Source organism: Bombina bombina, chromosome 4 (genome assembly GCF_027579735.1).
Source record: "Bombina bombina isolate aBomBom1 chromosome 4, aBomBom1.pri, whole genome shotgun sequence".
In the NCBI taxonomy this organism is placed as follows: Eukaryota; Metazoa; Chordata; class Amphibia; order Anura; family Bombinatoridae; genus Bombina; species Bombina bombina.
Genome location: NC_069502.1, coordinates 1,111,557,719 through 1,111,572,467, shown reverse-complemented (window position 1 = coordinate 1,111,572,467; position 14,749 = coordinate 1,111,557,719). Strand labels below are relative to the sequence as shown.

Below are 14,749 nucleotides of genomic sequence, written 5' to 3'. Positions count from 1 at the left end.
CGTGGGGTCAAAATGATCACAAGAACGGTGAACAAACATCCCAGAACCACACAGGGGGACCTAGTGAATGACCTGCAGAGAGCTGGGACCAACGTAACAAAAGCTACCATCAGTAACACACTACGCCGCCAGGGACTCAGATCCTGCAGTGCCAGACGTGTCCCCCTGCTTAAGCCAGTACATGCCCATCTGAAGTATGCTAGAGAGCATTTGGATGATCCAGAAGTGAACTGGGAGAATGTCATATGGTCAGATGAAACCAAAGTAGAACTGTTTGGTAGAAACACAACTCATTGTGTTTGGAAGAGAGAGAATGCTGAGTTGCAACCAAAGAACACCATACCTACTGTGAAGCATGGGGGTGGCAACATCATGCTTTGGGGCTGTTTCTCTGCAAAGGGAACAGGACGACTGATCCGTGTACATGAAAGAATGAATGGGGCCATGTATTGTGAGATTTTGAGTGCAAACCTCTTTCCATCAGCAAGGGCATTGAAGATGAAACGTGGCTGGGTCTTTCAGCATGACAATGATCCCAAACACACCACCCGGGCAATGAAGGAGTGGCTGCGTAAGAAGCATTTCAAGGTCCTGGAGTGGCCTAGCCAGTCTCCAGATCTCAACCCCATAGAAAACCTTTGGAGGGAGTTGAAAGTCCGTGTTGCCCAGCGACAGCCCCAAAACATCACTGTTGTAGAGGAGATCTGCATGCAGGAATGGGCCAACATTCCAGCAACAGTGTGTGACAACCTTGTGAAGACTTACAGAAAACGTTTGACCTCTGTCATTGCCAACAAAGGATATATAGCAAAGTATTGAGATGAACTTTTGATATTGACCAAATACTTATTTTCCACCATAATTTGCAAATAAATTATTTCCAAATCAGACAATGTGATTGTTATGGATTTGTTTACACATTTTTCTCTCATAGTTGAGGTATACCTATGATGAAAATTACAGGCCTCTCTCATCTTCTTAAGTGGGAGAACTTGCACAATTGGCGGCTGACTAAATACTTTTTTGCCCCACTGTACATTGTAACTAGCTCAGGGTTTATTTTTATTTTACAGGCAACTTTGTATTTATTTTAATTAGGTACAATAGTTATTAAATAGTTATTAACTATTTAATAACTACCTAGTTAAAATAAAGACAAATTTACCTGTAAAATAAAACCTAAACTAAGATACAATTACACCTAACACTACACTATAATTAAATTAATTACCTAAACTAAATACAATTATTTACAATTTAAAAAAATTATCTAAAGTACGAAAACCCCCCACTAAATTACAGAAAATAATAAAATAATTACAAGATTTTTAAACTAATTACACCTACTCTAATCCCCCTAACAAAATAAAAAAGCCCCCCAAAATAAAAAAAAAGCCCTACCCTACACTAAATTACAAATAGCACTTAAAAGGGCCTTTTGCCGGGCATTGTCCCAAAGTAATCAGCTCTTTTAAATTGTAATTAATTGTATTTAATTTAGGTAATTAATTTAATTATAGTGTAGTGTTAGGTGTAATTGTAACTTATGTTAGGTTTTATTTTACAGGTAAATTTGTCTTTATTTTGACTAGGTAGTTATTAAATAGTTAATAACTATTTAGTAACTATTCTACCTAGTTAAAATAAATACAAACTTGCCTGTAAAATAAAAATAAACCCTAAGATAGCTACAATGTAACTATTAGTTATATTGTAGCTATCTTAGGGTTTATTTTATAGGTAAGTATTTAGTTTTAAATAGGAATAATTTAGTGCATTGTAGTAATTTTATTTAGATTTATTGTAATTATATTTAAGTTAGGGGGTTAGGGTTAGACTTAGGCTTAGGGGTTAATACATTTAATATAGTGGCGGCGACGTTGGGGGCGGCAGATTAGGGGTTAATAAATTTAGGTAGGTGGCGGCGATGTTAGGGCCGGCAGATTAGGGGTTAATAATATTTAACTAGTGTTTGCGATGCAGGAGTGCGGCGGTTTAGGGGTTAATATGTTTATTATAGTGGCGGCGATGTCCGGTTTGGCAGATTAGGGGTTAAAACATTTTTTTTGTGTTTGCGACGTGGGGGGGGGGGGGGGCTCGGTTTAGGGGTTAATAGGTAGTTTATGGGTGTTAGTGTACTTTTTAGCACTTTAGTTAAGAGTTTTATGCTACAGCGTTGTAGTGTAAAACTCTTAACTACTGACTTTAAAATGCGGTACCAGGCTTGACATTAAAGAGGGTCTACCGTTTACTTTCTGGCAAACTCACAATACCGGCGCATTGCAAGTCCCATTGAAAAAACAGGATACGCAATTGACGTAAGTGGATTTGCGGTATTTCCAAGTCTGGCCAAAAAAGTGAGCGGTGAGCCTGTCATTTCAAGACTCGTAATACCAGCGGGCGTTAAAAAGCAGCGTTGGGACCTCTCAACGCTGCTTTTTAACCCTAACGCACAACTCGTAATCTAGGTGTAAGTTATTTAATAAATAATCATGCAGTATTAATTAAGCTAGCTCCTTTTAGAGTTTAAATTGCATTTTATTTGTGAATAATTATAACTTTGTTAAGTAATTTGATAAAACATTTTAAAATATGCTGATTTTAAGCTCCATGTTGTTGAAAAGTAATAACTGCCTACTGCACTAATGGAAAACCTTTTTGAGTGTGTCAGCAACAATTAGTACATCTAGTGACACCGGCGTCACCAGAGTACTAATAAGAGGCGCCTAGGACAGATATGGTGCAATATAAAATCCTAAATATAATACAGTTAGGACAAAAAATGCTGTGAATGGTAAGAGACTGAGCAAAGCAAGATAAACAGCAAATATATTTGGTAACAATATTAAAATCCTAAATCCTAGAAGATAAATGCAAAATTAGTAAGGAAAAGAATATGAGGAATAATATCAATGTTTAAAATCTATGGCCTAGATTTAGAGTTTGGCGGTAGCCGTGAAACCCAGCGTTAGAGGCTCCTAACGCTGGTTTTAGGCTACCGCCGGTATTTGGAGTCATTCAAAAAAGGGTCTAACACTCACTTTTCAGCCGCGACTTTTCCATACCGCAGATCCCCTTACGTCAATTGCGTATCCTATCTTTTCAATGGGATCTTTCTAACTCCGGTATTTAGAGTCGTGTCTGAAGTGAGCGTTAGAAATCTAACGACAAAACTCCAGCCGCAGAAAAAAGTCAGTAGTTAAGAGCTTTCTGGGCTAACGCCGGTTCATAGAGCTCTTAACTACTGTGCTCTAAAGTACACTAACACCCATAAACTACCTATGTACCCCTAAACCGAGGTCCCCCCACATCGCCGACACTCGATTAAATTTTTTTAACCCCTAATCTGCCGACCGCCACCTACGTTATACTTATGTACCCCTAATCTTCTGCCCCTAACACCGCCGACCCCTATATTATATTTATTAACCCCTAACCTGCCCCCCACAACGTCGCCACCAGCTACCTACAATAATTAACCCGTAATCTGTCAACCGCAAAGAGCCGCCACCTACATTATAGCTATGTACCCCTAATCTGCTGCCCCTAACACCGCCGACCCCTATATTATATTTATTAACCCCTAATCTGCCCCCCTTCAACGTCGCCTCCACCTGCCTACACTTATTAACCCCAAATCTGCCGAGCGGACCGCACCGCTACTATAATAAAGTTATTAACCCCTAATCCGCCTCACTAACCCTATAATAAATAGTATTAACCCCTAATCTGCCCTCCCTAACATCGCCGACACCTAACTTAAATTATTAACCCCTAATCTGCTGACTGGAGCTCACCGCTATTCTAATAAATGTATTAACCCCTAAAGCTAAGTCTAACCCTAACACTAACACCCCCCTAAATTAAATATAATTTTAATCTAACGAAATTAATTAACTCTTATTAAATAAATTATTCCTATTTAAAGCTAAATACTTACCTGTAAAATAAATCCTAATATAGCTACAATATAAATTATATTTTTATTATAGCTATTTTAGGATTAATATTTATTTTACAGGTAACTTTGTATTTATTTTAACCAGGTACAATAGCTATTAAATAGTTAAGAACTATTTAATAGCTAAAATAGTTAAAATAATTACAAATTTACCTGTAAAATAAATCCTAACCTAAGTTACAATTAAACCTAACACTACACTATCAATAAATTAATTAAATAAAATACCTATAATTATCTACAATCAAACCTAACACTACACTATCAATAAATAAATTAAATACAATTCCTACAAATAAATACAATGAAATAAACTAACTAAAGTACAAAAAATAAAAAAGAACTAAGTTACAAAAAATTAAAAAAATATTTACAAACATTAGAAATATATTACAACAATTTTAAACTAATTACACCTACTCTAAGCCCCCTAATAAAATAACAAAGCCCCCCAAAATAAAAAAATGCCCTACCCTATTCTAAATTACTAAAGTTCAAAGCTCTTTTACCTTACCAGCCCTGAACAGGGCCCTTTGTGGGGCATGCCCCAAGAAGTTCAGCTCTTTTGCCTGAAAAAAAAACATACAATACCCCCCCCAACATTACAACCCACCACCCACATACCCCTAATCTAACCCAAACCCCCCTTAAATAAACCTAACACTAAGCCCCTGAAGATCTCCCTACCTTGAGTCGTCTTCACCCAGCCGAGCCAAATTCTTCAACCAAGCGGAGCAAGAAGAGGTCCTCCATCCGGTAGAAGTCTTCATCCAAGCGGGGCAGAAGAGGTCTTCCATCCGATTGAAGTCTTCATCCAAGAGGCATCTTCTATCGTCATCCATCCGGAGCGGAGCGGCAGCATCCTGAAGACCTCCGACGCGGAACATCCATCCTGGCCAACAACTGAATGACGAATGACGGTTCCTTTAAATGACGTCATCCAAGATGGCGTCCCTCGAATTCCGATTGGCTGATAGGATTCTATTGGCTGTTCCGATCAGCCAATAGAATGCGAGCTCAATCTGATTGGCTGATTGGATTGGCTGATTGAACTTGATTCTGATTGGCTGATTCCATCAGCCAATCAGAATATTCCTACCTTAATTCCGATTGGCTGATAGAATCCTATCAGCCAATCGGAATTCGAGGGACGCCATCTTGGATGACTTCATTTAAAGGAACCGTCATTCGTCATTCAGTCGTCGGCCAGGATGGATGTTCCGCGTCGGAGGTCTTCAGAATGCTGCCGCTCCGCTCCGGATGGATGACGATAGAAGATGCCTCTTGGATGAAGACTTCAGTCGGATGGAAGACCTCTTCTGCCCCGCTTGGATGAAGGACCTCTTCTTGCTCCACTTGGATGAAGAATTTGGCTCGGCTGGGTGAAGATGACTCAAGGTAGGGAGATCTTCAGGGGCTTAGTGTTAGGTTTATTTAAGGGGGGTTTGGGTTAGATTAGGGGTATGTGGGTGGTGGGTTGTAATGTTGGGGGGGGTATTGTATGTTTTTTTTTTCAGGCAAAAGAGCTGAACTTCTTGGGGCATGCCCCGCAAAGGGCCCTGTTCAGGGCTGGTAAGGTAAAAGAGCTTTGAACTTTAGTAATTTAGAATAGGGTAGGGCATTTTTTTATTTTGGGGGGCTTTGTTATTTTATTAGGGGGCTTAGAGTAGGTGTAATTAGTTTAAAATTGTTTTGATATATTTCTAATGTTTGTAAATATTTTTTTATTTTTTGTAACTTAGTTCTTTTTTATTTTTTGTACTTTAGTTAGTTTATTTCATTGTATTTATTTGTAGGAATTGTATTTAATTTATTTATTGATAGTGTAGTGTTAGGTTTAATTGTTGATAATTATAGGTATTTTATTTAATTAATTTATTGATAGTGTAGTGTTAGGTTTAATTGTAACTTAGGTTAGGATTTATTTTACAGGTAAATTTGTAATTATTTTAACTATTTTAGCTATTAAATAGTTCTTAACTATTTAATAGCTATTGTACCTGGTTAAAATAAATACAAAGTTACCTGTAAAATAAATATAAATCCTAAAATAGCTATAATATAATTATAATTTATATTGTAGCTATATTAGGATTTATTTTACAGGTATTTAGCTTTAAATAGGAATAATTTATTTAATAAGAGTTAATTAATTTCGTTAGATTAAAATTATATTTAATTTAGGGGGGTGTTAGTGTTAGGGTTAGACTTAGCTTTAGGGGTTAATACATTTATTAGAATAGCGGTGAGCTCCAGTCGGCAGATTAGGGGTTAATAATTGAAGTTAGGTGTCGGCGATGTTAGGGAGGGCAGATTAGGGGTTAATACTATTTATTATAGGGTTAGTGAGGCGGATTAGGGGTTAATAACTTTATAATAATAGCGGTGCGGTCCGCTCGGCAGATTAGGGGTTAATAAGTGTAGGCAGGTGGAGGCGACGTTGTGGGGGGCAGATTAGGGGTTAATAAATATAATACAGGGGTCGGCGGTGGTAGGGGCAGCAGATTAGGGGTACATAGGGATAATGTAAGTAGCAACGGTTTACGGAGCGGAAGATTAGGGGTTAATAATAATATGCAGGGGTCAGCGATAGCGGGGGCGGCAGAATAGGGGTTAATAAGTGTAAGGTTAGGGGTGTTTAGACTCGGGGTTCATGTTAGGGTGTTAGGTGCAGACTTAGGAAGTGTTTCCCCATAGACAACAATGGTGCTGTGTTAGGAGCTGAACGCGGCTTTTTTGCAGGTGTTAGGTTTTTTTCAGCTCAAACAGCCCCATTGTTTCCTATGGGGGAATCGTGCACAAGCACGTTTTTGAGGCTGGCAGCGTCCGTAAGCAACTCTGGTATCGAGAGTTGAAGTTCCGTTAAATATGCTATACGCTCCTTTTTTGGAGCCTAACGCAGCCATTCTGTGGACTCTCAATACCAGAGTTATTTTAAAGGTGCGGCCAGAAAAAAGCCAGCGTTAGATACGCGGGTCATTACCGACAAAACTCTAAATCTAGCCGTACTACCGAACAACGTGTGGTTCCGGATTGCGATTATTGCACTCTTTTGTGCACCACAATCTGTGAGTAGGATTCTTTTGATCATATTGCTGTTTTGTTCTCTCATATGATCTGCACTATGTGGCGCCCTCTATCTATTCTCTTCTAGATTCTTTTTGAGTGTGTGTCCAAATTGCAGTATTCTTCCAAACATGCACACGGAGCTAGCAGGAAGCAATAAAGTAGTTACCCAGAAGCTTTACATGCCTTATGCCGACAATATTTTGTATTATAATGTATACTGTATTAAATATTTACACAGGAAAGATGATTTATTACATGTGAAATTTACAAGTTGAAATTGGAAGGACATGAATTGGATGAATAAAAGTTGCCAAACATAAATAAGCAATAATATGCCATTAGTTGTTGGTAGTCTGGTGGTATGTGGCTCAAATCCCTGGTCACCTTCTGTCGAATGCCATAAAAAATACTTTATATTATTTGTGGCTCCAACACGATCGTGGAACTGTTATTGGCTTTTTTAGCCTCTTCCCATTAATAGGACTCCATTTACCAAGCTGTGATAGCAGTTTTGGAGCCACAACGTTTCAGGCTTGCTCAAAGGTCTAAAGACCAATGCTACTTAACCTCTCCATGACACTTTAGGTGGCGGATTGCAGTCATCCTGAATTGATCATATCAGAATAATTGACAGCCCCCCTCTTGCACGTGATTGGCCGCACGCAAGCAGGGGCGGCATTGCGCAATCAGCATACTGCTGCCAACTGACCATAAGGCTAGGCAGACAAGGTTGTTGACAGCGAACCTCATCCACCCACGTGTTGTTAAATTGAGCAGCCCATGGGGGTCTTCCCTCTGTCTTGGGCTATTTTTGGCACTTTGTTTCTAGAAATAATGAAGCCCAAACATTGGGAGATGAAAATAAGAGAGAAAAAAGAAAATAAGGGAGTCACTTATTTTTAAGCACAAAATCTTAGCCTCAATTCCCTTTGTGATGCCACTTATAGCTTATTTAATCAAGATCGAAAAAGCAAAGTCTGGCAAGTGATTGAAGTAGTAAAGAAATTTAAGGCCATCACAAAGTATCACTAATGTGTAATTATATTCAATTTCATTAAAGCTAACCAATATTATCTGTAATACCGCAGAGCACTGAATCATTGCTTTATATATTAAAGTTTTTTTTTATTATTATTTTATAGGGTATTAGCAGCCTTTTCAGCTCTTTAAAAGTGGTGAGACTTCTTCGACTGGGTCGTGTTGCTCGGAAGTTGGATCATTACATTGAATATGGAGCTGCTGTTTTAGTTCTGTTGGTTTGTGTTTTTGGCCTGGCAGCTCATTGGTTAGCTTGCATCTGGTTCAGCATTGGAGATTATGAAGTCATCAATGAAGATACGGACACTTTAAGAAATGAAAGTTGGCTTGTTCAGTTGGGAATATCCATTGGAACTCCTTATCGTTTCAATGTAACGGGTTCTGGAAAATGGGAAGGGGGACCAAGCAAGGATTCTGTTTACATTTCATCATTATATTTTACAATGACCAGCCTCACTAGTGTTGGATTTGGAAATATTGCACCAACAACAGATGGAGAGAAGATATTTGCCGTTGCCATGATGATGATCGGATGTGAGTATTTCTCTCTTTACTAATAACATACTTTTTTATGCATAAACTGCAATGTATTAAACTCGTGTGATGACTGTAAACATAGTACATTTAAATTCATTCAAATGTGACTACTTTTACAATTGTTTGTATTAGTGTATTAGACCTTTTTATCTATTTATCAATCTTTTTATTAACAGTGCAAATTCTAAGTAGCAAATAAAAAAATAAATAATTGTAAATATAAATTAGAATTATGTAACTCTGAGTTTAGAACAAGTTTAGATTAATGACAGCTGCTTCTTAACCTCTCCACCACATATGGGATGATGTAGATAAATCACCCCCACTTCATTTGTTCAGAGTGATTGACAGGCAGCAATGAAAACTGCTCAACCTATGCTGGTTCCTCACGGGCAGGTTCCCATGTTGTCAAGATTGTCTGTCTCTTAGTACATGGGGCCCTAAGTTTGAAGTTTTCCACTTGTCAGACTTGAGCTTTTTTTTTTTTTAAATTAAACTACATTAAACAGAAATATGTGCCATAGTAACTTTTAATTACTTATCTCTCCTATCTCCCACTGGGAATATTTTCAAAGCTTTTCTTTAGCCTAATCTTAAATATAGAAACTTTCAGTATAGGTAGTGATGCCACGGGCAAAATCACCTATATCAAATGCTAATATAAAGGTAAATTAGCTATTTGTAAACAATTGAAAAAACTTCAGCAGTTAAAATGGATCATTGGGAATGAATTAATGGGGATAAAACTTTATTTTCCATGTATTAAGCCTTATGTCCATCTCAATTCATTATTTCTATATTATTTGAGGTGCATTTGAAAGCACAGCAGCAAAGGCTTTAAAAAGATTTAAAAGAGAAAATAGTTTATTAGATTGCTTGCCAGCAATAAACTTAACTGATGATTTGAAATATGAACAAACTGAGGGATCTACTACAGCTTTGCACTTGACTTTCAAACTATAGAGCTGGCTATTTATGTAATAGTTGGTTAAAAATGTTTTGTTTAAAGATTTTTTCCAACAACTTGTTGTACCATCTTGAGTGTTATTGATTGAACAGAGGCAAAGCGTAAAAATAATATACCTCATGTAATTAACTGTGGTTAATTTGTGATCTAGTCTATTGAGTTTTCTTATTTCAGATTCAGATACTTTAGAATTAATCTAAATTACTGTCTGTATATTATTCTCTTTTATGAAGCACCGACTATGGTTCCAATTTGCTTTTCCCATCTGTGCACTCGTTATTAAAGATAATTCCCCAAGTAAATGGAGATAAAACTAAATAATGCTTGTTTGTGGATATTTTCATTTGTTCTGATAGTATTTGTATTTCATAAGAATTTATATGGTATGTTGTATGGCATAACCACAATTTTTAATTGATGACATTAACAATTGACGTGAATGATTAACTTACCAGGTTTCTAAGATGTATTATTCAGGATTATTTTATACTAAAATATCTGTCTCGTTTTATGGAGCACTGAAATGTAGATAAAAAAAACTAATCATACACTCTTTTCATTTGAACAAAAGCTGAATAGTCTCAGAACTTGATTCAAGTTGTTAGAATGTTGTAAACAAGAGTGTATCAGGATTTTCTTGGTTTTAAAACTTGTATTATTTAACCAACTGAAACAATAATATGCAATTCCAATATGTAACTAGACCTTAAAAAATATTCTTTTCATGTGCTGCTAATTTTTTATACATATCATATAATTATATGTGCATTATATTTTGATTGTGTGTTTTACTGCATTTTATATATGAGAATGTAAAGCTTCTCATAGTGGTTTTTATCTGCTCTTGCAAGTTTACAGTTTCAGATGTTAATGACAGATTTGAAGAAAGAGTCACAGATTCTTAAATGAAAGAAACTTTACTGTTGAAATTGTATACTGAAAAGCCTACACTGTCGTTCTGAATCAAATATTGTATTTTTTAAGTGCTAAAACTTTCTACCTGATATCTAATACATGGGTGCGTTAATATGTTGTCATTTATTAGCAAGGTGGCAGATAAGGTTCCCAGCCAGAGAACCTGTTTTTCTGTGTTCATTGTAAATATCTCCTGTTATAGAATGCACAGAAGTAATGAATGCACTATTGTTAAATTTCAAGAGCATTTTATTAACTGAAGATAACACCCATTTCACTGTTATACCTCATACTTGTCCCTAGTGTTAGAATATATGAACTGCAACAAATATAAACAGCATCAACTGGAAGAAACCATTATGATATATTCATTACATTCATGGCAAGCTAGGTGGCATGTACATGCCAACTGCAATTATAATTGTTAAATTGCACAAAAATGAGAGGTTACCACTGCTTCTTCTTATGTTACAACTGCAGGTTTGCTTGAGTGACCCTTGCATTGTAAAGGAGCCAAACGGCATTTGCAGCTTAATATACGGAGCCCTGAACTTGAACAATTTAACCTGATATATATCATGAATTTACATGAAAAAATGATTAAGGTCTACAATTGCTGCCAATGAACCCAAGCAGTATGTTGCTGCCCAATGCACCAGCAAATTTGTTTTAAATGCCATCGCTGCTCTAGCATAATAAGAAATGGGTATATTTGGCTGCAACATTGTTTTTTGAACACATCCCAGTATAATGTATATTGATATTTATTTTACTCCAAGAATGGTTCTTTTACATAGATTCAGAGTCTACTGTTAGTAGATTTAAATGATATATTACAGTATAACGAATATCTGAATTTAATTAAATATGCTGGCAATTTTTTCTAAGACCCCAAACCATGTCAATAATTCCTATCTACTATATGTTTAACTTGTTTAAATAAAAAAATAAAGAAAAAAGAAACCAATGAAAAAGTGTCAGATCTATCAAAAAAACATTATTATTATACTTTATTTATGAAGCGCCAACATATTCCGCAGCGCTGTCCATGGGTACAATTCATTTAAATAAAACAATGATATAAAACTTGTAAGAGACAAGACAAAATTTACAAACACATACAGGAAAAAATTGAGGGCCCTATTCCAGTGGGAACTTACAATCTAGAAGGATAGGAGGTTGAGAAATAGGAGGTGATGACTGAAAGATTGAGAAAGATGTTAATTAAATCAATTATTTATTAATTAGTGAAATTAATTTATCATTGAGATGGAAACATATTTCTTTACAGTCACTATGACTTATTTTCTAAGGTATAATACACACCAGTAAATACAGATCTTTTAAATAAGAGAAAGAATATTGAAAATATGTTATCTTCAGAAACGCACATATTAGAGCACAATAAAGAAATAATGAGATTCCGATTGCTGTGTCCCTGTCTTACCAAGTGTATTTACTGCAACTGGGGATGTTTGTTGGCAAGAGCTTTGTGTTTTTTGTTGATTTCTAGCAGGGTATGGAATAAGTGAATACGAAGTCTTATTTGCTCTTCTTTACTGAGCAATTAAATGTAATTTTCTGATACTTCAACAGTAATGTATTTGTTCAACACAGAAAATGTTTCACTGGTAAAAAGTGTGCTCTATCTAATCATTTGTCTTGGATCATTTTGAATATTTTTTTTCTATAAGACACCCTTGATATACTTTTCATGACACACACTTGGCATCAATGACTTGACCATGTAGTCTATGGTCAAAATAAAGTTGCAGGGGTTGCTGAAAATAAATTAAAATCCTGTAGGATGGAAAATAAAAGGTTCATTAATTAACTCTGGCGGCAGATACGTTTGCCTTATAATTTGGTGTATGTTAATGTCTAGGGTGATATGATTGCACACCCTTACTTAAATACTTTACAAAACAACTATATTTAAATAGTTATCCTTCTCCCTTTGTCTTGTCATATTACAATTTATATTTTGGTATTACATTTTTATGATTATTTCAGTAGTTATATAGCTTCCACAAATGATTTACCCAAACTATGACAAATATTTGTATAATTGTTAATTAGGGCTAATGCCCATTGTGACTATATTAACCCCTTGATGGTGGGTGCCGTTTTGAATAGTGCAGTCTCCCCACCAGACCCGCGCTATTATAGGCACACAATCTCTTAGGGTACGGCGCGGTCGTTAAGGGGTTAATAAGTATATTTGTGGAATGTGACTAATTTCCTATTATGAGATTTTAACTTGCACTAGCTGTGTACAGCTTAGCTTAAAGCCCAATAAGCAATTTATTTTGGAATATAGACTGTACTTTATATTGTTTCCTTTTTCCTTCTGTCTTGATAAAGCATGTAGCACTTTGTGCATTTTTACACTATAGACTTTCTTTGTTCCTTGGTTGCTTCATGTAACTTAGTTATCATACAGCTGATGTAAAATTGGCCATTGCTTATCTTATTAGATGCTTGTTTTAAAGATGAAAAAGAGTTAAAACTATAAATATAATCTATCTCTGTATATTGATTCTATTATGTTTGTATTATCTTAAATGTGCCCCCTCTTATAAAAATATATAAATATACATGTGAATAACAATGTTCTCTTTTTCAAACTAGTTTTGTGTGACACCGTAAATCAAATGTGGTAACATTCTAGGGTGTTCCGAGACACAACATGGAAATCACTGGTCTATGTGTTTCTAAAATGAACGATTTCTGTGTCAGTTTGAATCTACTATTGATTTGTAGCTAGAATAAGGATAAACTGTGTACTACTTATAATTATTTGATTAAATCATGCTACACCATATTATACTGATGCTAAGAGACTTTTTTCTCAATTGCTATATGCTAGTAAAAATACTTAACATGGAACAAACTATAAGACATATATAAAGTACTGTTTTCTTTATAATTTGTTTTTACTTATTTAAAGAGTTTTGTCTCTATCGTTGAAAACAGTAGCCTAGAAAACAAGTGGAGCGCAAAAATATAAGCGCTATTGAGCACAAATACAGCTCAAGTAGCTCTCCTACTCTTACTCTCATATTAGAAGTTGAAAGTAAAATGGTATCTATCTATCTATCTATCTATCTATCTATCTATCATCACCTTTATATCCTCAAAATCGTTATATATAGAGTAGCATGTATATTATTACTATTGCTTTCTACTGAGTTACCTTTTGAGGGCCACAGAAATGTTTTTGCACCAAGACCTTCTGTTGAGTAGGTCCACTGCTGATTTGTATGTGTGTGCATATATATATATATATATATATATGTTTGTGTAAAAATGTATGTGTATGTATGTGTTTACTTACATACACAGATACATTCATTCATACAAATCCACATAAATACTAGATATGTGCATTCAACTATTTAGAGCATTCGGATCTTTTTTGGAGCAGGATTTCTTCTTGCACGCTCGGAAAAGAGACGAATGCTGCTAGCGGCTGCCTTCTTCTGCATTTGTGTGATAACAAAATAGCCTAATGCACATGTTTAATAAATACATATACACATTTAAAACCAGTCCAATGTCTAGTCATATACCATATCCCTTTAAATGACTTTTTAATATTTATTTTAATAAAAACATATATTTTGATTTTAATATGTATAAATATGAATTAAATACTTTATTTCAATATGATTTCTATATGATTTTTATATACCTTTTATTGTAGCACCAAACAATTCATCACTCTTACTTTATTAGCAGTGTTATGTGTTGCACTTGAACGTAACACATAACTCATCACTATCGAATAAAATTGTATAGGGCATGATAAAAAAATGCTGTACAAAAATCCTCTGGTAAATCTTTTTTACCATACACTATATTAAGTGCGAGGTAGTGGTATAGATAGAGCACCCTGCGCTATCAATAGTGCTCCACTTGTAATCTGGGCCAAAGTGTAAATGTAAATATCACTGATAATTTTTATTTATAAAATGTTTCCTTTTCATATATATAATCTCATATCCCCACTGGTATCTAGCACCTTATCTGTAACAGAAATAGATTTGCTGGACTTTTAATTTTAAGACACTTTTAACCTCTTCATTTTTCAGAGAAAAACTTGCCCAAAGTACCAAAGAATTTTTTAGCATTTCTGCTATCACTCCATTTAAACAGAAATAGAGCCTTTGATTTTTTGATTTATCTATGCCCATTTTGGTATATTTGATGCCACTATTTGGCCACCAGATATGATCATATTGAAAAAGAAATGTTAACTT

General features: G+C 35.3%; 1 protein-coding gene across 1 annotated transcript in view; it reads left to right on the top strand.

Annotated features, from left to right (window-relative positions):
• Positions 1 to 14,749, top strand: part of KCNH1 (potassium voltage-gated channel subfamily H member 1) — an 867,393-nt gene that overhangs the window by 223,993 nt on the left and 628,651 nt on the right. Inside the window, exon 7 of the mRNA XM_053712386.1 lies at positions 8,173 to 8,602. Within this exon, the coding sequence (XP_053568361.1) occupies positions 8,173 to 8,602 (430 nt within the window). The remainder of the gene's footprint in view (positions 1 to 8,172; positions 8,603 to 14,749) is intronic.